The 27,598-nt window shown below is 30.9% G+C and overlaps 1 protein-coding gene across 3 annotated transcripts; it reads right to left on the bottom strand.

Annotated features, from left to right (window-relative positions):
* Positions 1-58: 58 nt before the first annotated feature.
* On the bottom strand, positions 59-27,462 carry Egfr (epidermal growth factor receptor). 3 transcript variants are annotated; one of them, XM_047058757.2, is made up of 9 exons: positions 26,936-27,462; positions 5,179-5,514; positions 4,928-5,065; positions 4,664-4,851; positions 3,866-4,601; positions 3,398-3,530; positions 1,719-3,271; positions 965-1,651; positions 59-905 (listed from the first exon to the last, which is right to left on the bottom strand). In XM_047058757.2, the coding sequence occupies exons 1-9, from the start codon at positions 27,120-27,122 to the stop codon at positions 295-297; spliced, it is 4,569 nt and encodes a 1,522-aa protein (XP_046914713.2). In that variant the 5' UTR covers positions 27,123-27,462; the 3' UTR covers positions 59-294. The 3 variants fall into 3 exon arrangements, with proteins under 3 accessions (XP_046914713.2, XP_075584721.1, XP_046914704.2); XM_075728606.1 differs by lacking the exon at positions 26,936-27,462 and adding an exon at positions 8,684-8,703; XM_047058748.2 differs by lacking the exon at positions 26,936-27,462 and adding an exon at positions 6,945-8,151.
* Between the last annotated feature and the right edge of the window lie 136 nt (positions 27,463-27,598).

Below are 27,598 nucleotides of genomic sequence, written 5' to 3'. Positions count from 1 at the left end.
CATCATGATCACCGAAATGATCGCCCAATTGTTTAAAAAAAAAATTAAATTTTGCAAATTTTCTTTTTCTTTGAAAATTGAAATGAATATTGAAAGTTTAATATACACATTTGGTACGAATAATTACAAAAATGATTTTATAAATACAAATAAATGGCGAAAAAAAATCAATGGCAGCAAAGAATCAAAGAATATCATGGCAACTATTTACAAAAGAATTGTTGATATTTACAGGTAAATTCTGTGTGTATGTGTGTGTTTGAGACGCACTTATTCATGAATTTTGATGGGAAATTAAACTGTGGTTTCACTTCGCCTCAATGGCTGAAGTTCTCTTTGTAACCAATCTAATTCATTATAATATTGATGGTCATCGGAAGATTCTTCTGGTTCTTCACTTGAGCTGAATTTTCTTGTATTATTTGGATTCAATGGTATGAAACCGGCACTATTTGGATGAATGCCAAATGAACCCTGTAATGAATGGAACGCTGAATTTGATGTGACTGATGAGGACGTCGATGATAATGGTTTACGACGTGATATCATTCCATGTAATGGAAATGTTTGAGCTGATGTGATTGACGGTGCTGTCGGAGATAATTGATTCACATATTCATGATCCACACGATTGTTCATCAATAGATACTCAGGATTTTCGATACAAGTTTGTGGCATTAATGGTTGACAGTTGGGATATTCATTCAAATTGATTGGATAACCTCGTAGCTCACCTCCATTGGCTCGACCATTCATCATTTCCATATAAGTGACCTGATTCACTACTGGACCGGCAGGCGATGGCATCAAATAATCATCTTCATCAACAGGTAAATTAAATTTAAATTGTTCTATAGTTGTTTGACCATTCATCATATTTCGACGAATCAATTCATTTAGTTCTCCTAGAAATGTGAAAAAGAATTAATAAGTAAGCCAAATTGACTTGGGTGGAAGTACTAACCTTTATCCATAAGTTTGAGCGTATCAAGTGCTGAATTGTGGCTTGTATCACGGAAATGATGGCTATTAGAGCCATTAGCCATTACCATTCGCGTTGTATCATATGAATCAGTTAAACTGTGCATGAACATATTATTATATTGACCTTCAGGTCCTAGATGTCGTTGATGAACGGCATTAAATCGAGAATCTAATACATCGTCGTTATGGCCAAAAATTAGACCACCATTAATAGGATCGCCTTCGAATCCACGATCATCCATAAATTTTTTGATTGGCGTTGGTGGCGGTTGTTGTTTACAGCCATTGAATGCATGTAATGATTTACTCGGTTGAAGATATTCTTCAGCATCCATAATGGTTTCTGGTCCTTCGATAGGCATCGATAATGATCGTATTAATTCTTTTTCATCTTGTTGTGTATACGATGGTAGACGCATTAATTTATCGCCTTTGATAACTAAATAACGACCAGGATCACGAGCCATTTTGGCAAATTCTTCAGCCAGCTCTTTGAATGATGGTCGAGATTCAGGATCAATCATCCAACATTTGACCATTAACATGTAAACATCGATAGTACAAATTGTTGGCTGTGGTAATCGTTCACCTTTTTCCAATAAATCAGGAACATCACGTGCAGAGACATTTTCATAAGGTTTTCCACCATAGGTTAAAAGTTCCCAGACTAAAAAAAAAATAATAATCCATGAAATGTTGCAATCCATAATTATAATGATACAAGCAAAACATACCTGTTACACCGAAACTCCAAACATCACTTTTATGTGTAAAGATTCTATGTTGAATACATTCTAATGCAAGCCATTTAATTGGCATTTTGCCTCCAGCAGCTTTATATTCATCTTCATCAATTTCCAACAATTTTGCAAGACCAAAATCAGTAATTTTAACCCATCCTGGTGTCTGCAATAGAACATTTCGTAAAGCCAAATCTCGATGCACCATTCTTTTCTCTTCCAAATAAGCCATGCCTCGAGCTATCTGAGTGCACCAATTTAGCAATGGTTTCGAACCAATCTTATCTTTGTTATTACGAACATAATCCAATAGGCAGCCCAAGGGCATCAGTTGAGTCACGAGCATCAATTGTGATGTCATGCAGACAGCCAACAATTTAAGCAAATTAGGATGATCAACACTTGCCATGATATAGGCTTCTTCAAGAAACTCTTTATTCGTGTTTGATTGAGTTCCTTCACGCAAAACTTTAATGGCAACTGGTATTTTAAAGTTTTCTCCTTCAGGAACCCAAACACCTTTGTATACGGTACCGAATGCGCCGAAACCAAGAATTCCACCTTTACGTAATTCAGCTTCTTTGACGATTCTCAACTGTGCTAGATTTGGTTTTACATTCGATGGTTTTAATGGTTCATTATCATCATAGCCAGTCATACGCATAGTTAATTTCATTGTATTCTCTTTAGTTCTGGCTCGTTGAAGCCATTGATAGCTAAATATGGCTAAAAATACACCAAACAAGACAATACAAACGGCACCACCGCCAATGATGACAGGCCAAGGATCTTCTTCAGGATTACTACCATACATGATATTCGGATCTTTATCCGAACAGAATGGATCTTCATTTTTATCCTCAAATACTTTATATGGTTTTTCCGGAGGACAAGTGGCCGTACAATTGAATGTTTTTTTCTCATCATCCAGATAGACACGATAATTTCTACAAGCAATACAATGACTAGAAGTTGGACCACGACAACGACGACATTCATCAGCACATTTGACACATTTATGATGTTCTTCATCGGCATAATGATCACGTGGGCATTGATCTTCACATTGTTCACCCGAACTATATCGTAGACATTCACATACAGATACGTGTATGCCAAATGCTGTACAATTTTTACATCGTTGATGGCATTTACGACAAACCGATTTTCCAGTCAATGATTTCAATGCACCTTCTTCCTGTGGACCAATATATTCATGATAGAATCCTTCAGGACAAGGTTCATCTGCTTTCAGACATTCTTCAACAACATTCGGATCATACATGCTAACGATAGCTTTCTCACAACTATTACAACCACCTTCACCAAGTCTATTCAATGGACCAGTACAACCGGATACACAATTTTCATGACATGATTTACATTGGCCATCATGAGGATATTTGGAAACTGGACATTCTCGTACACAGAACGGTCCATCTCGAATGTGTTTGCATTTCTGACAATTACGTGGTCCAGGCCCTGTACAAGCGCCGTCACATTCTTCATGACAATGTTTACAGATTTTATCTCCAGCATCATATATTCTAAAAATTAAGAAGAAAAAAAACCGAAAATAAGTTTTTGTTGTTGATTATCTAAAGATCTTTTATCTAAGTGTTTATCAAATTTTTCCTATAAAAAATAACTGAAGGGATTGATTGTATACATACCCAAGTGATGAGTTACAATTTGATACACAGGTTTCACCCAACCTGTATGATTTGCAAGATACACATTCATCGGGTCCAGCACCCCAGCAACCATCTGAAGCACATTCAGAATGACAAACTAGACCTTCAGCCTCTGTAAATAGTCAAAAAAAAAGAAAAAAAACAATCATTAATCTAGCATAAATTTTTCCCTCTTTGTTTTGCATTGATCACGATCAATACGAACAAATAGGTCGTTGATGTGGATAAAAGGAAAAAAAATATGACCCATGTTCACACACACACATAAATAGTAGTATATTGACTACTGACTATGAAAATTTCACTGTGACCTAACCTATAAGGCCATGGGAACTACGATACGATCGATACGAAGACTAACCACCAACAATGAGGGTCATTGGAAAAAAAGACATTCGATTCGAACAATGTATTTGAAAGAAAACTTTTAAAAGAAATTCAACTTACTGCAGTCGCTTTCATTTCGATTGCTTTGCATCAAAATATGATGAGCCGATGAATTGGCTACCTTTTTCCAATCGATTCGGCTAGCAAAACATAAATCTTGATTTTCTAATATGGCTACTGAACCAAATTCTACTCGTTTTAATGACCGTAAACCAAGCGATGTTAATGATGTTTTGACAATGTAAATAGCGGCAAAATATTCTGTCAATGTTCGACCACCGACTGTTTCTAGATTACGAAAATAAGATAGATTCTTGAAATCTGGATGCGAAGCTTGAATGTTTAAATAGCCAGTAATCTCTCGTAAAGTACTGAACACTTCCAATCGACTTGGATGAAATGAATCATAATGTGGACCAAAACTAAAATTTTGATACACTTCCTGATATCCTTGAAACGATGTATCCAATACGGTGATTGATCCTTCAATGATCGTACATCCTTTGAATGAATCGATATTGGTTGAATGTACAATATCAACACCAGGACAATTTTTCGGACATGGTCCATCACACGGAACACATTCACCATTGACAGATTTTTTGCCCACCGGACAACTACGAACACAAGCTCCATTATCTTTAAGTAAATGTTCGGGACAATTTTTAACACATGTTGCACCATAAGCATATTTGCCTTCAGGATTCACTTCCCATGAATATGTGGCAGGATTGTAACGCATCATAGGTGGACATTCTTGTTTACAGATACCATCGTCATAAAAATTGCGGCAAGCCTTTAAATGTGATGAGGATTTTAATTATCATTTTAAACAATGACAAATTGTGATTAACTTACCAAACAATCACTTTGTTTCGGACCGGTACATCCACCGGCACAGAAAAGATGGCAACATTCTCGTGGATTCGATCCAAAACATCTACCCTGATGACATTGTGGTGAACATTTTATTTTGGAAAATTTCTGACAATTATGTGGTCCTTCACCCCAACATCCTTCTGGGCAGCTTTCATGACAACTTGGACCTATTGAAAAAAAGAATAGAAAATAACATCAAAAATCACATTCGAATTCGAATGATTCACGTTTCGAATCACATACAGGCACGTTCTGGTTGAGTAAAATTATAAACATAAATAGTTTTGGCACCAGGTCCACTTAATATTTCATCCCAATTCAATGTACGAATATGGCATAAATTGTAATTATTGAAAAATCCAACATTACCGACCAAAATGTCTAAAAATGTGTAAAATGGGAAAAAAATTTCAAATAAAGATGAGATTCATTTGTGAATGAATTAATTGAAAAAAATTTCGATATTCAATTAATAATTTTTTTTAAATATTTACCTCTTAAAGAAGGTGCTTCCAGATTTTCCATTTTACTTAATGTGACCATTAATGCAAATTCTTCATCTCGAACATTTAGCTTGAATAATGATCGACCACGAATAATTTGTAAACTTGGCAACACTATACGTTTAACATCAACATGTGATATAAGTACATAACCAGTAACTTCACGTATGTATTGTAAAAAACTTAGATCAAGATTTTTATCTTGTAACCATGTTAGTTCAAGATTTCCATCAACATATGTACAATTTGTATAACGATCTCGTAGATTTTGAAAATGATGATCACGATTCGATGGTACCGACATACGACCATTGGTTCCAATACAAACTATATAAATATGGTTGAAAATTGAAAAAAAAATCGTTTATTAATCAACTGAATTCATTCATTGAAAATAAAACAAAAAAAAAGATCCAGTGTGATATAGAGGGATATATGGCAATTGGTGATTGCCAAAACAATTTCAATACGGCCAAATTGGCCAGTCTGACTCTAAACCCTTTATGACCCATTAATGACTTATTATTGTTATATACTTGACTTTCAAACAAAACAAAAAAAAATTTGATCCGATAGTGAATAATAAAATCATAAATTGTGTGCTTATGCTCAAGTCCAATAATAATAATAATAATAATAAGTGACCAATGAAAAAAATGACTTTTGTTTTTTTTTTAGTAATTTAGGACCCGAAGAATTGGAAAATCAGTTTATCAGTTCGACAAGAAAAAAAATGGAATCAAATATTTTCGTCGTCGACATTCGTCAACAACAGTATGTGGCCTATCATAAAGATGTGGCCATAACAACAACAATGTTCGAATGTTATGTGTTGAGTAAAGAAAAAAGAAAAAGAAAAAGAAAAAGTCGTCGATCGTATTTATTGTGTTGTTGTCAAATGTTGTAGTTTGAGAAAGAAGAAAAAGAAAAAAAAAGTCGAAATCAAAATGGACAACAACACAGAATGAATGCTATCTTTTAGTGATCGAATCGAACCGAATTCTCTCTCTCACTCACTTGTCCAACTTTACGATGACCATCATCGTCATCATTATGTTGACGACGACAACAGACAGACCGTCAGATTATCATGGACAAGTTTGGCAAGTATTTAGAGAAATTTTTTTTTTTTTTCTTCAAAGATCATTCTCTGTGTGTGTGTTTGTATGGAAGCTAAAAGAAGCATCACTTATTTTTTGGTTTTGATGATAATAATATGCGCCAAGCAAGCAGACAGAAATACAAATATTTTTTTTTTTTTTACATTGCCATAAAAAAAATCACTTGATGAAATTGAATTCAAACACACACACACACACACACAAATATAGCAGGGTATATGTGTGTGTGTGTGTGTGACAAACGAAAAATAAATAAATAAAGAAGAAAAAAATTAATTCTCAAAATGGATTACACACACACACACACACACACACACACACATAAAGTAGTGAACACACAAAATCGATTGATATGTGACTGGAAATGGGAATTTAGATTTAGATTTTTCTTTCCAGAACCATAAGATTATTTATATGCCATTAAATCATTAAAATACGAGCTTGTGTGCATGTGTGAGAGCGAAAGACAATAAAAAAAAATAAAAATTTCAATTTTCAATTTATCAGCCACGATACGATGAAATTTGAGAATTTATCCAAAATTCAGATTCAAAGCAATAAACCAAACAAACATATGGATAATCGAACACACGAACACAAAACACACACACACACACACACATATTGAAAACTAACTTTTTCCTTTAACAGGTGCCGGTGGTGGTTGATGACGATTATAATCAATGGAACCATCTCTGACCAGAATACAGCTCACTAAATTATTTTGTTGAATAGTGTTGATGATAATGATGGCTATAAGAAATCTTATTGCTATCTTCAAATAATATTGATAAAGATGACTTATTGACGATCGATGATTATATATTATTGACCTCGATGTTAAATCATCATTATTTATGTTACAATTTAATGATGATGATGATGATGATGATGATGAGTGAGATTGACATTGAAATTTTGGCCATAATGATGATGATGATGATGACATTAAATGTTGCTGTCTAGTACTATTGTGATGATGATGATGACTATTATTGTTTGAAAAACATGAACGCCTTTGATCATCATTATAATCATCATCATCATCATCATCACATTTATTATTTAAATTTCGAATGAAAAAAGAACCACAATTTATGGAATATTGACCACCATATGATTTTTGTTGATGATGATGAAAATAATTATGATCCATATGTAATATTGTTGTGGTGTTATTTGTGTTTTGTTTTTCCTCATCACAAATAGATGATATTTTATTATTGGTGGTCATCGTTGTAGTTATTGTTGTTGTCGTTGTTGTAGTAGTAGCAGTAGAGATGGTGGTCATCGATGATGATATGGATTGTTTTCCATCGATAATCGTGACCATTATGAAGGAATGATGATGTCATTTAATGTTGATTTTTCGAATTTTTCTTTAAATTGCATTCAACTTATGATTTTTATTGCAAATCGATTGTCAACAATCATCATTATATTAATATCACAGATTTTCACATTTGGCTATTCATTCATAATGGAATTCCACAACAAGCACAAAAAAATGTATGTATATTCACCGTTGGAATTTGACACCAAAAAAAATGAAATGAAATGAAACCAATCAAAACGAAATTTGTGAATCAAACATTGAAACAAAATTTTAGAACAAATTATGAAATGGCCAACATTCAATAAAAACAAAAAAGAGAAAAAGAAACAGAGGCTGAAAAAAAATCAATCAATTGAATTCGTATCATCAAACACACACACACACACACATAGCAAAAAAACATGTACACATTTTTGTTTTTATTTTTGCCGGATTTGACCAAAGTGTATGCATTCCACAAAGTCAGGTTAACAACTAAACACGGTGAAAATAAAAACGTGAGCTTATTATCGCTGCGCGCCGTAAATATTTTATATTTTCCAATCTCAATTCTCAATGCTCCTAGGCAATCGACGACGACGACGACGACGATGAAAACGACGATGATGATGCTGATGATGACGACCAGGCAAGCAAGCTGGCTGCTTTTTTTTATATTTTTTTTTTTTTTGCTTCAAGACATTCGCCACAACAACCACCACCATCATCATCATCATCACAATAATAATCATGAAAACCAAGTCAAAAAAAAATCACCACTTGTTGCGCGCGCATTACATTGAATAGAAATAACAACAACAACAACTAAGACAAACCAAACCAAACCAAACCAAAAAAAAAAAAAAAAAAAACAAAAATCAAACCAACGACCGAAACCATGGAGAAATGAGGACCAATTTCAAACAACTGAGATGAATGGCGTGCTGAGATTGAACAAGTTTGACTACTCACCTGCATTTTAGAAAAATAAAAAAGAAGAAAAAAAATAAACCAACTATTACCTCTATATAGAAGGTTTATAATAAATATATATGAATACCTGTTGCTTTAGAATATATCTTGAGCAAAATAAAATAGAAAAAAAATTTCAAATACATATGTGTTGCTTATATGTCTGTGTGTTTTGGGTTAGTTCAAGCCAATATATGATGGTGGTGGTGGTTTTTCATGGTATTCATTCGTTTGTTTATTTCATTCATTTTGATCGTTCGTTGGCTGGTTGTTGGCCCAACTGCTTCTCTATGTGTGTGTGTGTTTATACAAGACGGTGTAACTTTTGTATACATTTCTAGATCTTGAAGATAGTTCCCCCTAACCACACCACCACCATCAACAACAACAACAACAACAACAGAATGAAAAGCCAACAAAGGTACCTTTCTCTCATCATGATCAACATCAGTAATCAAAGCAACAACAACAACAACAACAAAAAATCTCTTGTAAAGGGGGCTGTAAGAACGGCTGGACATGGTTTGAGATTTGCCAACAAACACAAACACACACACATTGATTCTATTAGATAGATGGAATGAATACAGTTTTTGGTAAAAGAAAAAAAATCGGCAAACATTGAGAAAAACCCGATTGAGATTGTCCAAAAACCAAAAGGAACGAGAAAAAAAAGTCACACACACACACACATGGACATATTATACTATGATCGGTTATTAAGCTCCAATTCGTAATAAGATAGCATAAAACAAGGCCACATTAGTGTAGTATAGCAACAACAACAAAGAAGGGTCCAGAGTGTATGTATTTCAAAAAAAAAGAGAAACGGTACCCAATGGCGGCGACCCAAGAAATCATCATCATAAAAAACCATCAGGATCAGTTAACATAACATATGACCTCGATCTAGGGTCTAAAATTTATTTTTTTTTTGTGTGTATACATAAAGCTAGAAAAATCGAGAAAAAAAACAAATTGACCAATGACAGATGAAACAACAACAACAACAACAAGTAATGACCAAAGTTCGTCAATATTTGGTTGTCGTTGTTGTTTGTACAGTTGGAACAAATTTTGGTATTATTTTTTCCTTCTCTACTCCACCAGAAAAAAAAATCTTAACTTGTTGCATGGTTGTGTTTTTTTAAACGATGTTCTTCAAAAAAAATGAAATGAAATGAATAAAAAAAAATTAAGTGTGAAAACCCGAAATCGAAAACAACAACAAGCAGAAGAAAAAAAAATCGGCAGCACAAATTGTGTGTGTGTGTATGTGAGTGACACCCACCGCGAAATAACGAAAGAAACAAAAACAAAAAATAAAAATTATATATATATGTATCGGCCATGGTCAATGGACACGATTCAATCATTTTTTTTTTCATTTTTTCATTTTTAGTTTTCACATTTTTGCTCTAGTTCACTTTCTCAATTTGATTTCTGTTTCTGTTTTGTTTTACCTGGGCCATTCTCAGTCATTCATTCAGTCAGTCAATCATTCATTCGACCAAAAAAAAAAAAACACCTTTTCCATTTTCATAAAGAATTCACAAGATGATATATAAAAAAAACTACTAGCTAATAAAAATAACAAGTCAAAGATAGATAGAGTGGCAACCTGTCGCGCGATTATAACCAACCAAAAAAAAAGGAAAAAAAATTTTTTTGAAGAATTTCTTTTTGATTCTCTCTCTCTCTCTCTCTCTCTGGAAGCTTCTTGCTAACGAAAAAAAAAAATGAAAAATTCTCTCATACGTTATAATTATTATTATAGATTGATATGATATACATATTCATATGCCTGTCCAGACTAAATTATACGATACTCACAGACACACATTCGAGGTTTATTTTTGCATATTATTTGCCAATATTTTTTTTTTTATTTCTCACTTGATTTTTTTTTTCTTTTTCTTCGTCTTCATTGTTGTTCCCATGAATAAATGACTACTACTAGCTAGATAGATAGATAGATATTGAAATACATACAAGATATACACACATCTTTATTATTTGTCAACAACAAGAAAAAAGAATGACAAACTTGTAGATAATCAGAGAAAAAAAAATCCTAGAATTTTACAGAAACACCAGAATTTTTTTTTTTTTTGGTTGGTTGGTTGAGTGGAAATTTTTTTTCATTAAAAATCATGATGATGATGATGATGAAACTAATTACTTTGTTCATCATGATTGAATATTATTAAGATTGATTGATCGTTGTGAATAATGAAAAGAAAAATCTTTCAAGATGATTAACATCATCAAAAAAAAGAAAAAAACAAACTACTTGATACTTGACACCACTTGAAAATTAATTCTAGAATTTATTCTTCAAAAAAAAATCATTAAATGACCAATGTATTTGGACACACACACACACAAACTTCATATTTAGCCATATAAAATTTCAATTGTAATTGATATTTACTTGAAGTGTGTGTGTGTGTGTATGTGTATAAATCGCCTTTGGATCAACCGACCAATGGGTATTAGGCTTATTTATTTATAAAATCAACAGGTGCTGCATCAAACCACCACCACCATCATCATCATCATCATCACCATCACCTATCGTGCCAAATTAAACTATAGAATTAACTGTTGTGATACCAATGGTCATGGTTATATAAGTGGTGGTGGTGGTGGTGGTAATGATGATGATGATGATGATGGTAAAAGTGGTAGTAGCAATCACGAAAATAAAGAAAAACATCAAAGATCAAAGTTTGTCAGTTCGAAAGAAAAAAAAATAAATTCAGCTTTAATAATAATGATGATGATGATGATGGAATGGTATACTGTATAAGTTCAAATCATCATCATTCGCACTTTAGCTCAAGCTATAAGCAAAAGACCGGACTGGTCAAGTGACATTCCACTGAGATGTTGTCCGATGATGATGATGATGATGATCACCATCTTTGTCGAAGGAATTGAAAGTTTTTTTTTCTTTAAAAAAAAAAGAAAGATTCAAACGCATTTACCATTTTTTTTTCAAGATGTTCAGGTCACACTATGAAATTTTCGATTCGAAATAAGGAATTTCAACGAATCAAACCGAAACGAAACATCGATGAAATGACATTGTGTGTGTGTGTGTGTGTTTGTACACTGTACATCAATCAATAACCACACACATCAATGATAATCTTGCATGGAGCTATTGATTTTTTAAAAAAATTTTTTTTTTTATAAAAAGAAAAAAAATCGATCAACAAGTTTCTATCAACAGCTTCTGTATATATATGTGTGTGTGTGTGTGGATAACCTTCCAGTACAGAACAGAAAAATAAGGAGACAATTGAATAAACGCAATACATGCATTTTTTTCCAATAATTGCAATCTATAACGAAGAAAAAAAATGAGAAATAAAGATGGATGATGATGATGATGATGATGTAGTAAGCAAATTCTGCACGCAAAATAAAAATATTCAAAGAGAAAAAAAAATCGGTCATACCATTGATTGTCGTGTTGTTCATCTAATGGCTGACCAACGACCGATCAACATTCCAATCAATCAAATGCAAGAAATGAAAAAAAATAAAAACAAAAAAAAATATTCAGAGTGATGTTGAACATGAACAATCATTTTATTCTCAATTAATAATTAAAAATTGTAAATGACTACATTTTGAAAAAAAAAATGGTAATGCATGTGTCAAAATGACATTTTAAGAAAATTTTTTTTTTATTTGATTTGATTTCTATTAATAATACTAACAACAACAACAACAACAACAACAACAATGATTATATGGTGTTCAAAAAAAATAAAATCCATATTTTTGAACTGTGAACAAGAAGAGAAAAAATAAAATGATGACCCTTCAAACAGATAACCGAGACGACGACGACGACCGATAATATCGGGCCAATGAATTTTTGGTTGAATTTTTTTTTTTATATTGCAAAAAGTTTAAAGAAAAAAATTAATTATCCAATAGTTGTCATCATCATCATCATCATCATCATTGGTCAAGATTATTCATATATAAATGTTCATTAATAGCAAATCTTAGTAAAGCAAAAAAAAAAAAAAATTGCGACAACGTTTATATGGTCGATGCACCAACACACACACACACACACACACACACATTAAGTTCAATCTGGATGACATTTTTTTTTCTTCTAATCTCAAAACAAGAAATAAACAGAGAGGAGAGAGAAAAAAAATCAATCATTAAATTCAAATCCGTGAACAGCAAAAATCTAACCTGTATTAAGATTAAATTTTTTTTTTTTTTTTTTGCTTTCAACTTGGAAAATGAAAATCGGATCATGAAAATGTAAATTGTAATGTTTGCACGGTTAATGATGATGATGATGATGATGATGATCGTCACCATTCCAATTCTTATACATCGAAAGATTCTTTTTCATGCATTTGGATTGTCTGGATATTTTTTGTTCAAGTTTTTTTTTCTGGAATAATAAATTAATTAAATTGATAACACAAAATGTGGTCACAACAAAAAAAAATTCGAGCAATTATTGAAAATGTGGTCATTTTTTTTCCACCAGTTCCAAAGAGTGGACGATGTAACAGAAAAAAAACTTAATTAGACAAATATTTGATTCATATCATCATATCAATTTATTTTAAGCTAAAGCTTTCCATCAAAGCCATTGGCATCCATTCCTGTGATAATCATGATGGGTCGTCTTCGTCTTCGTCGTCGTCGTCGTCGTCACCATCATCATCATCATCATCATTCATCAAACCATGTTATATATAATTGGACAAAAAAAAATCTGCTATCTAGTCCTGTTTACATACACATTGAATGAATCGGCGTCATTAGAGACTTTGTTCAATTTTGATTTTGATCATAATCATTTGAGAATTGAAAAATGTCGATAAGTTTAATATCAACAACAACAACAACAGTAGTAATGAAAAACGAGTGAAAAAAAAACTAAAGGCAATTAGATTATCGACAAAAAATAATTAATATTCGGTAGATAGAAAACCGAAAACACGAACAAATATTGAAAAATAATCGAACAACAAAATCGAATATGGTCTTTTCATATATAGAGTGTACGCACACACACACAGACAGAGATCGAACATTGATCGCGGGTCGGTGATTTGAAAAAAATGAAAACAAAAACAAAAACAAAAAAAATCGGTCCGGGTACACAATCATCATCATCATTAGCCTGATCATCATCATTTTCATACTAAGTCGCTGTCTCTATTTTTTTTTTTTTTTCAGTTGCTGTTGTCAATAACAAAACACAAGTGTAAACATGATAGTTATTTGGCCATCATAATATAATGATGATGTTGTTGTTGTTGTTGTTGTTAGTCATGATAATATCATCATGACCTGGCCATAGATATATATTGGGTATGTATGTCTCTCTCTTTCTTGTTTGTTCGAATATTTTTCACCACATATACATTTACATGTTTTTTACTAAAATAAAAAAAAAATATGTGTTCGACCAAATAATTTATCCAACAAAATATTATACATACCAGTGGTAACGAATAAAAGAAATAAAAAAAAATTCCTAAGAAAATCTTCATAGCCAAATAATGATGGTGAAGCGGTATTTCGTGTTTGTACATGTAATTAAATCCCGTCATCATCATTATTTGAATAATAATAATTTTTGGTTTTATTGTCATGTCACTTTTTTTTCCAGTTGGAATTTGTTTGGGTTTTTTTTTGTTGTTGTTGTTCTGATCGGATTATAACAAGACAGATATTTATTTGGTACACAATAAACACAGATGTTTTATTTTTTCATTTTTTTATTATTTTTTTTTTTTTTAGTTCCAAAAGGAGTGAGAAAATTCAATTCATAACAATAATAATAATAATAATCAAACACCAATATATATAGACAATATAAACACATTATTACAATACACACACCTGTCCAAATAGGTGTCCGAAATGGGCTCACCTGTGCGTATTTGTGTGCATATATTCCTTCCTGAATGTTGAAATGAAAATTGGCCAAAATGTCCAATGAATAAATAAATAAATAAGGTAAGTAAACACAGGTAGCCCACAATAAGGGGACACTAACTTTATTTGTGGCAAAAAAAAAAAAAAAATGGCGGTAAGAAATTATGGAAGACACACACACTCTGTATTTTGGGTCCTAATTTTTTAAAAGAAAACGAGAGAGCGAGAGAGAAAAAAAAACTAATTAACAACAACAGGTCGATTCGTCAAGGTCTTCGTATTGGGTAGCTCAATAGAACAAAAAAAAATATGACTGCAAGGCTAACAAAAAACGCTGTCAAACATCAAACAAAATAATTTTTTTTTCTTACTTCTGACAAACAAAAAAATCCATTTCTACTCGATCGATTTATATATGTTATATTCTCGAGAACACGGACCTTGTGAAAAAAAAGTAAAGTGAAAAAAAATCGTGATTACTAATTATTGTTGCAGCAGCAGCAGCAGAAGTAAACTTGAAACTTTGAAAACCTACGAAAAAACGAAGAAGCTAAATACTATATAGTATAATGAACCTCGAGATGTAGAAAAGAAAAACCAGAACATGAAAAAAATGCCAATTTCTCTCTCTCTCTAGCTAAATAAACACGGTACGTAGTTAGATAAATAGATATTTGGGCGTTTTAAATGGCATTCAAATCGGGTTTCTATTACCAAAAAAAAAAAAAAAAAAAAAATCTGGCACATCTATCAAACACTATCTATATATAGAGATTGATAATTGTATATTGAATCGAAATTGATTAGTTAGTTGATCCATAAAAAAAATTTTTGTTTTGTTTTGTTTTGTTTTGTTCATTGATTGGAACAAAACAAAACAAAACAAAACCAAACCAAAAATGACAAAAACAATGTAAATGTTTATCATTACTAAAAATAAAAATCACATTGAATTGAATAATAAAATAAAATGATTATTATATCTGAAAATCGATTGTTAATTTTGTGTTTGTGTAACAAATAATCTAGATTTGTAAATGGACTAAACAATTGACAATTGAATTGATAATAATAATGGTTTTTCCTGTTTAAATTGTTTGTCCAAATGAATTGAATGGAGAATTGGACATCCGACCAGATCAGACTATTCACCCACCCACCCATAACCATGGAACAACTGTTGATATTATTTTTTTCCATCCATTCAACACAGCAACAAGTGAGAAATGGAAAAATACTTTTTTTTTTTTTGGATGACGATAATCTCGCAGATCTCAACAACCAACCAACCAGCCAACCAATCATCATAGATAGTGATTTTTTTTTCTTCTTCTTCCAAGTTTAAATATTAACTTTATTTATATATATGTAGAGATAAAGATGTGCAAACAAACAAACAAACAAACCATCGATAATCATAATCATCATCATCGAGAGAGAAAAAGAAAAAATGGATTTGTATATCATACGACAAGTACAGCCAGTCAACAATGTGCCAAAAAAAAATCTGTCATAAAGAATCCAGATTTATTTTCACTTGACGACATATCCGATGTCTGTTTGATTTGTTTTGTCTTATCAATTTTTTTCCCCATTTTCATTTCACAATTTTTCGATTTGATCATCATCATATGATGTGTAAATTGACTCATTTTATTGGTCAAATATTAATAGAAAAAAAAGATCTTTTCTGGTTTCTTGTTTATTGAGTGATTAACAATCGGAATTAATATTTGCGCGCTAAAAGACAAAATACCTTTATTTCTCAAAAAAAAAAAAAAAAAAACAAAACAAAACAAAAACAAGACAAATTCATTTCCATCCAATCATATTGTATCTCAGATATATTTTTCTTGTTTTCTATGAGCAAATAATCATAAAAAAAGGCTTTATTATGATTAATGATGATGATGATGATGATGATAGAAATTATTTGTTATCGATACCATGTTCAGATTTTTCCATTAATTTCACCCTCAGATTCTGGTGATGATGATGATGATGAAAAAAATAAACAACAACAACAACAATAACAATAACAATAACAACAACAAATTGTTGCTAGCAATTAACAGCATAAACATGGCATATACAACAAGCTATGATGATGATCATGATCATAATATATCAAATATCGATATCATTTCATGTTGGTTTGTTATTGTTATATAAATATACACATAATATTTATAGAGCAATAATTATGCAAACAAAACTTTGGATTTTGGATATTTATATTGTAAACACACACACACACACACACACACACAAACACACAACTACAGCTAGGTAAATATATCTATATTTACTAGATGGAACAAGAAAAGTCAACAAAAAAATATGTATTTGTTGGTTGGTTGTTTGTGTGTGTGTGTTAAATCAGTTAATGTATACACATTCTTGTTTTTTTCTTCGATTTTATCTTCTAATCCATGAAAGTGAAAACTAAAGTTGAAAAAAATTGAAATTGCAAAGAAATGTTGTCGCTGTTTTAAAAAATAGCCATCAAATGCTCCCACCTGTTGATCTAGAATTGAAATCAATAATTTTGTAATAATCGTTCATAGAAAAAAAAAATAACAAGAAGCCTGAGAAAATGTTCAAATCGGATAAGGGTCAAACCAAATACAAGAATCCAAATGATAATAATTATCATCATCATGATAAAATATTCTGTTTGTATTTGTCAAGAAAAAAAAAACAAAATCACGGCCTTCACCATAGAAAAGAGAGAAAAAGTGCAAAGGTCAGTTTCGAGGGTCGACCAGATGATGATGATGATGATGATGAATGATCGATGATGGTTTCACGAAAAAAAAGTAGCTTATCTAGTTCCATGCATACACACAACTATCTCTACTATGGTATGATATGATTCGGTCGAGTCTATCATTCGATCATCAGGTGGTGGTCATCATGTTTTTCAAGAATTGAAATCATCAATATCAATAATGTGAAATTTTCATCCTTTTAACGACATCTGTTATCAGGGGTACAAACTAAAAGTTGTTAAACAATATCAAAAGATGGAGTCATGTGTAAATATCGTTTTTTTTTCAATTTTTTAATTTTTCTTGGCAACTTCTTTTTTAAAATGCTAAATCAAATTGAGAAAAAAAATATCCAGATGAAATTAATGATGATGATGATACATGATACAAAAAATAAGTAATGAAAAAAAAGAGGCTATAACGAAATTCTAGACGTCTTAAGATTGAAGGATAGTAATGTGAAAGAAGAAAATTGGGTGGTGGTGGTGGTAGGAGGAGATGGTACACACAGATGCAGATGTTTTTGTTTTCATCTGACAATTTTCATCATCATTGGTATAGGGAATAGTTTCAACATGACCGTCGTCGACGACTATATGAAAAGGGGCCAAAGACGACGACGACGACGATAAATAAAAAACAGGCAATTGAATCGAATTGAAATGAAATGAAATGAACTGAATAGAACCAACAACCATTGTGACATTGAGATGAAGAAAAAAAAAACTTAAGAACGTGCATAAAACATAAAACACATGTTGTCTTGATTTGTAGATCAAAAAACGAAGAAGAAAAAAGCGTGGGAAATGTGTAAAAAAAAGATGATCGTCCACCATTTGGTTGTGTGTGCGTGTGTGTGTGTGTGTGTTTCAGACAATCAATATCCATAACGGTGCTAGTAGTTTTCTTTTTTTTTATTTTACTTTCTTTCCTTCATATTCATCAAACACTAAACTCAGTCCTAAAAAAGAAAGAGACCTAAAAGCAATCGATTGTGATGAATGAATGAACAAACGAATGATTGAAGGTGGTGGAATAATTTAAAAAAAAATGGGTTTACAATCAAATTTATACGGTAGTTTGATCGTTTGTCGAAAAAAAAAATCAAGAGATGATCGATCTTGTGTATTGAATAGAACAAAAAAAAATTCAATCGAATTTCTATTATATAGCCAAATAGTAAATAAATCAAGGTCAGGGACCCTAAGAAGAAACAAACAGATTAACAAAAAAAAAATTTTCGAAATCATTAGGATTTGATTGATCAAAACGAAAAACGAAAAAAAAAATATTCTTCCACATCACATCGAATGACATGAATGATCAAAATTATTATAAACAAACGATGAGATTATATAACATGAACAAACGAAGATAAAAATAAAATTTGTTTGGACAATATTGATCATCGATTCCGATTACACACGCACACATTTGAATGTTTAAATAAACAAAAAAAAAATTTGTCTTCATCTTTTGTACGAAATCAAACAAAAAAAAAAGAATTACCATACACAATCGTTCAAACAATTTGATGGCTAAAACAGAAACAAAACAAGGAAATTGAGCCAGTCCACATCAATTGTTTGTGTGTGTGTTTTTTTTAATGCCCATTTTGTTGTTGTTGTTGTTGTTGTTGTTTGATAATAACGAAGATTATGTAGGATAAATATAGCGTGACATATACACTATAGATTCGAAACATTCGAAAAGAAAAAAAAAACTTGGACAATTAGCATTAAAATTTGTTGTTGAAAATATAAAATAACAATAAGAACTAGCTGGACTATGGATGGTGAAAAAATTCATCATCAGCCGCATTGAAAGAAAAAAAAAACTATTTTTCTTTTGTTGTTGTTGTTGTTGTTGTATTTTTAATAGTGAAATATATATAAAAAAACCCGTTATACGCAATTAATTGTTATATATAGCAATTATATTGTCAGTTAATATTATCACCATAAATAACCACCACCATCATCATCATCATCATCATCACCACCGGTGTTTAGCAGCAAAAGAAAAAGACTTCCTTTTTTTCTGTGATTCAAAATATTTTCGATTATTCAACATTGGTTAATACTCATAAAAATAATGATGATAATAATAATGGCTGGTTGACTTGTTGGCTGAAAATCACAACTGTGGCCACAACAACAACAACAATAAAATAATTCGTTTTAATAATAACAAAAAAAGGCTTGTCTGAAAATCGACTGAATTTGACATTTATCATTTTTTCCACTAAATGGCTACTTGGAATTAGAGTTGATTTTTTTTTCGTAAAACAATCCATTTATCAGTGATGAGAAAAAAAAATAATGATGACATTTGCTAAATGACCGCCACCATACATGGAATGATCTGAAAATAAATTTTGTTCCTCTAAAAAAAAAAAATTTAAATTTTCCTCCGGACAGCAGGCCATAAACATACACACACACACACCTTCATCAGTGAATCAAATCAAAAACTTCCTCATCACATATAAAAAAAAATGATAACGATGTGATCCACTGTAAAAAGTTTGGTGTGAACGTTTTTGTTCATAGTAAAATTCACAAGATTTATATATAAGGATGGTGTATACACTGAGAAAAAAAAAATTCCAAGACATATGGCAGAAAGCTCTCTCTCCCTGGTTTGATAGGTTTTCACCCACAACTACCATACATCAACAACAACAACAACAACAACTACCCTCTAATAAAGCTCTAAGGAAATCCTTATTTCAACACATATTTGGGGCATTAAGATGTACACAATAATAATAATGTATAAATGTATGCCACGAGGTTAAACGTAACGTAATCATTATATGAATGAATGAATGAAAAAAAAACAATACAAAAAATTCAAAACTCTTGGTGATTAAAAGTCAGGGATGGGCCATAATTCAAATAAAAAGAGAGAGAGAGAAAAAAAAATTCTTTCATTCATAGGAATCTTGATTCTTGTTTAGTTGAAAATCATCAAATCAGGTGAACATTATGGAAATGATCGAAAGAAAATAAAAAATGAAATCAAATCAAATCGTCAAGAGAAGAGAGAAAAATTAAGGAGTGTATCGATGATGGTGATGTATTTGTGGTTATAAAAACAAAAATCAAAATGATGTGTGTGTGTGTGTGCATATGCTCAGCATGATTTAAAACTTTTACTTTGAATGAATGAAGGAATGAAAACTCAAACAATGTGGACAAAAGAAATTTTTGCTACACATCAACAAATATAAAAGTGACAGTTATCAAAAAAAAAGCAATGAATGAGGAAAATCAAAAAGATTCAATCATCATAAAATCAAACCCTAAATGTATTCAATTGATGATCGGCAAAATGATGCCTGACTCTATCATCATCACCATCATCATCATTATCTAAAATATTCTATGAGACAATTATAATTATCAACTAGAATAATGATTGCCAAATGTAAATAGGATGGTAATGGATTTTTTTTTCATTCATTCAAATCATTTAAGAATCATCATCACCATTATTATTATTGTCAATCTAAAACAAAAATGACCATGATCACTTGTTGCTGTGGATACCATTGTAAAGGCCATTGATGCATGCTACTGTTGTTTTTAACATTATAACAACAACAACAACAACAACAGCTAATGAAAAGGTAATCATTTTCATTTCCGGTCATCATTATAAATTATAGATTTCCCATTAATTATATAATCATTTTATTATGCATATATATGATGATTTTAAATGACCAACATCCGTCTTCCCAAAGTCAAATCAAGACAATGCAATGTATCATCATCATCATCATCTTTATCATGATAGAAACATCAATTTTTATCTAGGACTAGGATTATGATATAGCCATAAGTTTTTTTCTATTATTATCATCATCATGATTGATCATAGTTAATATGATGATTGATCGCCATAATAGGTGGTAGTAGTGGTGGTAGTGCCATAAGAAAAGGAGGGTCAGAAATCATTCACAGATTTTAGTGAAATGAAACTATTATTATTATAAATTAAACAAAAAAAAAAAATAAATAACAATAACACCCTGATGAAGATGTTATATATATATATAACTCTGTTGTTATGTTGTCAGACGATTTTTATTTTTTTTTTCAAATTGGCATTTAAAAAATTTTTTTTTTTCATGAATAAAAACCAAAAAAAAAAATCATTCGAAATAAAAATAGGCGTCGGTTGTTGAACAAAACAACAGCAAAAAAAAAAAAAAATTTCCTTGTGAAATACAATACATATTCTTTAAGACAAAAATCAGAAATAAAACGCCCAAAATATAATAGACTCATCATCATCATCATCATAATCACCATAATAATCACCATAATAAACCACATAACGATATGATCATTTATTGTAAATCGAGAGAGAGAGAGAGAGAGAGAAAAGAGAGATAGATCTGAAACTGAAAATCAAAACATTTTTTTTTTTTTGCATTTGAAATGACTGTTTTTTCATGTATGTGTGTGTGTGTGTCGGAAGTGAATATCTGTTTTGTTCTGTTTTTTTTTTTTTTTTTTTGGTTTTTTGTTTTCTTTTATAAAGAGATTAGGACTATTTTCTTTTTTTTTTTTTTTTGTTTTTGGTGCTGAAAATAAAAAAAAAGGAACCCAATATACACGCACACATTACAAATGATTTTTTTTGGACGGAAATATTATGAAAAACACACATGCACAAAGTCAAAAATCATTTATTTTGATCAATTTCATATATTTTTCACATATGTGTGTGTGTGTTTGTGTGTATTGGTATTGAAGGAATATGTCAAGTGTCGGTGTGTGTGTGTGTGTGTCGGTGTCAATTTTTGTTTTTTTTTTTTGAATGTAACAGAAAAAAAACGTTTCCAATAAATGAAAATCAACCAGACAACCAATAAGGATTTGAGTAAACTTCCGTCGCTATGAAAGAATGAATGAATGAATAGATGAATAGATCATCAATCAATCAATCAAATATTTGTTACAATTTGATAATAATGATGATGATGATGATGATGAGAGGGGGTTATGTAAATATTTGAAAAGTAATGATTAAATGAGAATCATCCATTGATTATGAAATCACGTGATATGATCAACAAAAAAAAAGTGAAAGCCGAAATGGAATAAAGGAAAAAAATCCATAATCAAAAAATCATAATCATATAGTTTGGCCATGGTTGAAAGCACACAAAAATAATAACCTAACCTCTTGGGCAAGTTTGTCTTGTCTTTTCCATTGATGTTCATTGATCAAATACTGCAAATAATAAAAAGAATTTGATTCTTCAAATCAAGAATGTGTATGTGTGTGTGTGTGTGAATGTTAAAAACACAGCAAGAAGTAGAAACAGAGAGATTCCAAAGAATTTCGAAGAAGAACGAAAAAACCGGCACCGCCATATTCGCGATTATCTAATTCATTACTCACAGCAAAAAAAAGTTAGATGACAAAAACCAAAAAAAAAAAAAAAATCAAAAGAATGAAAAAAACGATCATAATATATACAAAGGAAATTTGAATTTGAATACAGAGAAAAAAAACCAAGAAAGATAAAACCATGGCCTCTTTTGCGAAAAAATGGTGGTCAAATTTACATACAAAAGAAAAAGAAGCCAAAAAAAAAAATTGCATAAAGTTTGATGACCCTTATGGTGACGACGACGACAACAACAACAAAAGTTTGATTTGATCACCATATATTTTTCAATTACAATTCCAATTTTTGTTGTCTTCAACTTACTTAATAATAATTATTATGATTATACAACAACAACTACTGCCTTACTAAATATATAAAAAAAAGATGGAAAATGAGAATCAAAAAACATAAATCGGGCGACACACACACACACACAAAAATGTATATACAGAAAACAAGAAATTTCTATTTTTCAAGATTTTACTAGCCACCGACCGAGGTCAAAATATTCGTAGGGAAAAAACATTCATTCTACCATCGTCATTATTATTATCATTGGTGGATGGTTCACTTGTGTACCGTCCGTCCTCAAAAGAAGAACTGGTAACAAAATGAAATTGGCAGAAAAAAAAGGTAATGAATGGTAAGAGAAAAAGAAAACGAAAAATGATGGTGGCGATTGTCAAAACAAGATTTTGTTGTTGTTGTTGAATAACTTATACATACAAAGACATTTTTAGACATTTTTCATTCTGTTTTTTTTATTCGTTATTGTTGTTGTTATTATTATTATTATTCTTAGGATATGGTCGAATGAATCTTGCGTAACAAACAAAAAAAAAATGCAAAAAACCATCATCATCAATAAAAATGTGAAATAATAAGTTTTGTATGATATTTTTTGAATGAAAGAAAAAAAATGAAAGCTAAAAATCCATCATCATCATCATCGTCAATGAGAATAAAAATTCTCAAATATGAAGATTATCATCATTATTTTTACAGACAGACAGGTAAGAGAGAATCAGAATCTGATCGAATGGTTGTCATTAGAATCGAAGTTTTTTTTTTGCTCTAAATAAAGATTATCACAAAGCGCTAGAGGCTTTGTGTGTGTGTGTGTGTACACCTGTTGAATGGATGAAAAAGAAAACACTTTCAAATGTCAGACTAATTAAATTCTTGGCCTGATTTTTTCTGCGGTGGTGGTGGTGATAGTGATGGTGATAGTGGTGGCTAAGAGGAAAAGGCCACTTATTTTAAAATTGACTTAATTTTCATCTATTTTGTTTTTTTATGGAATAAAAATCTCATCATCATCGTTATCATTGTATAATAACATTTAGCCTAATTGTTTTTTGTTTTTTTTTTTTTTTTTGCTGAATGAATGAACCAAAAAAAAGACAAAATATCGTATGTCGTGTGAATATAATAATAAGAAGAAGAAAAAAACAACTACTACAACGATGATGACGTCAAGAAAAAAAAGTCATTTCCGCTCGTTTGTCAGTGAAGACGATGACGAAAAAAATACGGATGATATGTGATGCATTCATTCAGTGAAAATTTTTTGCTATTCGTTTTCATTCAAGATGGCGAAAGAAGAAGAAAAAAAAACAGAATGAAGAAAATGATCATCATCATCACTGTGAAACAAATAAGGACTGATTTTTTATTCAAAATAAAAATAAAAAAAAAAATTTTGCGTGGACTATCATCTACATTGACGGGCTAGTTTTTGATGAATGAAACAAGAGAAAACGAACGAGAGAGTAAGAGAGAGAGAGAGAGAGAGAGAGATTCAATATTTTGCCAAGGACAAATTCGCTAAGAAAAGCAAAAAAAAACAATTATCGCCTAGTTTCTTATTTTTTTTATTCATTGAAAATTATGCTTGTCACTAACACACACATATGGATATATTGGATTTGCTAGTTTAACAAACACACAAATCTATCCAACAACAACAACAACAACAACAAAAACAGAAAAAGCTTCAATCGAATATATAGAAAATGACAAATCCCCAAAAAAAGAAAAGAAAAAATCTTTGACGATAATAACACCTACGCACATCATCATCATCATCATCATCACCGTAATCATATAATATAATACAATCCCAATCAATAAAAAAAAACATTCGAAAATAATGTATCAAGGATTAATATAAATCGTTTGCTTTTATTTTCTCTATGATCACGTATCATTTTTTTTCCATTATGGTGATGATGATGAAACGATTCTGGATCGATTGATTACAAATACACACACACACACACACAGAACGAATAATTAAGGTTTTGTAAAACATTCACATCTTTTTTTATTTATTTATATGAATAACCTAAACACATGTGTTGTGTGTAAATGATGATGATGATGATGGAAAAAAATATAAAATTTTTCTGTGGTTGGCAATAGTGAGAAGCCCTTTGCCATTTGTTGGCCATGGCTGGATGGCCATATACATATATATTTACTTGACCTGCCTTTATTTTTCTTCTTCTTCTTCTTCTTCATTCATTCATTCATTTCAATCATTATAAAGCTTAAAAAGATGATGATCATCATCATCATCGTGGTCTCTTGGTCTTGGTCGTCGTCGTCGTAGTTGTTCGTCACACACATGCACAAATCATCAAGATTTTGTATGGTCGTACGAAAAAAAAAAAATTTTTTTCTGTTCACGAAAATTTTTTTTTTCGTCTTTCTTTTTTTTTACTCCGAGGAAACAAACATTAAAAAAAAAAGAAAAACCATCTTGTCGAACCAAGTTTCTTCTTTTTTTTTACTATATACCAAGCTATAGGTAGCTCCACTTTATTCATCCACCATCACCACCACCACTACTACACAACTGGGGCCATTTTTTTCCCGTAGCTATTCATTCATTGAAAAAAAACCTACAATTCACGATTCACATTCATTCATTCATTGAATTGAAATGAATTCAATCCAATCTTTAATGATAATCTATCATTCAATTGATTGAATATTGAAATAGCTAAAACATATACACAAACACAAAGAAAAATTTGAAGGGAAATGGAACGTACACCGATCGAATACTATTTACCTGGATTGATAGTAATAATAATAATAATAATGATGATGATGATGGTATAGACCCTGTGTACAATTTGACCTGTGTGTGTGTGTGTGACACCAGGTACACACAAGGAGAAATTGAGAAAAGACGTGATCGAACAATAATAATCAAAACTAACGATAGGTAAAATAATCATACACACATTTTTGTGTGTGTGTTCGTTAGGTAATGCCACTGAACAACCACCAATCCCATAAAGAAAAAAAAACAACATCAAATGTCATAGTGATGACCGATTTGATTCACATAAACTCTCACACACACATACACATAAAAATGAAAAGGATGCAAAAAACGGCAACTAGTGTCACCTTTTTATATTCAGATCATTCACATTTTGGGTTAAATAACAAAAAAAAAGGATTTCAACATACAACAACTAACTACTCTGCCGATAACCTATTGATTTAGATCATCATTATAAGAGAAAAAAAAATCTCTAAAGGTTATTCAGTTTTTTTTTCTGATGAATGGTGTGAAAGATTGGGATGTGATTTTTTTTTTGCTTTGCTTTCCTGGTATTAATGCATCCAAACTCCATACTGCAAACATTGACACCTTGATACCATGCATGCACACAAACAACACACACACAGACCGATCGTGATGGCTAAATGGATTTTTTTTTCGTTTCTAAATAGTAAAAAAAAAATCATTCTGACAAACTCCATTCAAACACGAAATAGTCAATTGAATTTATTAGAAAAAAAATAATAATAATAATAAAGAATCACAAAATGATGGTAATTAACTGGTTTGCAATATGAATGACCGTAGAAAATGACGAACAAGTCGATATGGTCAAGCCAATAGTAGTAGTAGTTGTAGTAATCGTAGTTAATTTTGCTACCAGGGCCAAAGAACTCAAAAAAAAGCGTATTTTTTTAACGATATTTCGTATCTTCTTTAAATTATCACTGACAATTTTCATTCACAACTATCAATAAGTAAACTAAACATGAACAACAACAACAACAAGATCATTATCAAACGACGAATCCAGTCTACATTTCACACATTCGAATTTTTCGATTTTTTTTTTGTTGTTGTTGTCTGAATGATATATACACACAAAAAATAATGAAAAAAAAAATTTTGTCAACATACCTCGTTCTTCAATGACCGCTTCGATCGATGTGATTGCTATGGTGGATAAAATAATCAATAAAAATATTGTAATTATAAATGTTGAAATTATCGTCGTTGGCCGATGATGATGATGATGATGATGGAACTCCATCGTTTCCATTCGCCGTTTCATGTTGAAATCGTTCATCGGATTAATCGTCATCATTTATTTATTATTTACACACAAAAAACTAAACACAAACAAATCGGTTATTTTGATTTGTTTTTTCACATTATTCGTTTTTGTTTGACAAACAGTCATTCCAAGAATAAAAAAAAAGAAATCACACACACACCAGTCGGACCCAAGTCGAAAATCAATCAACAAAACACAGTGGACAGAAATTTTTTTTTTTTTTTTTAGTGATAGATGGAAAATGCATTCGATGATAATAATAATAAAAGAGATAGATAAGGCGATATTGAATGTCCGAATCAGATCAGTAAAAAAAAACAAACGTAATGACCGATTTGATGTGAATAGTTCAATGTTCAAACAACGACTGGCGGAAATTTCAAGTTTGCATTCAAGCAAACTATGATCCTCTTTTTTTTCAACAATCTAACGACGACGACTGATGGCAGAGAAAAAAAAAATTGGTAAGGCGGTGCTTACTACAATGCCCAATATACTTGTTGCTG

The sequence above is a fragment of the Dermatophagoides farinae genome, chromosome 2, assembly GCF_024713945.1.
Source record: "Dermatophagoides farinae isolate YC_2012a chromosome 2, ASM2471394v1, whole genome shotgun sequence".
Classification (NCBI taxonomy): Eukaryota; Metazoa; Arthropoda; class Arachnida; order Sarcoptiformes; family Pyroglyphidae; genus Dermatophagoides; species Dermatophagoides farinae.
This window is presented reverse-complemented; position numbering and strand designations above follow the sequence as displayed.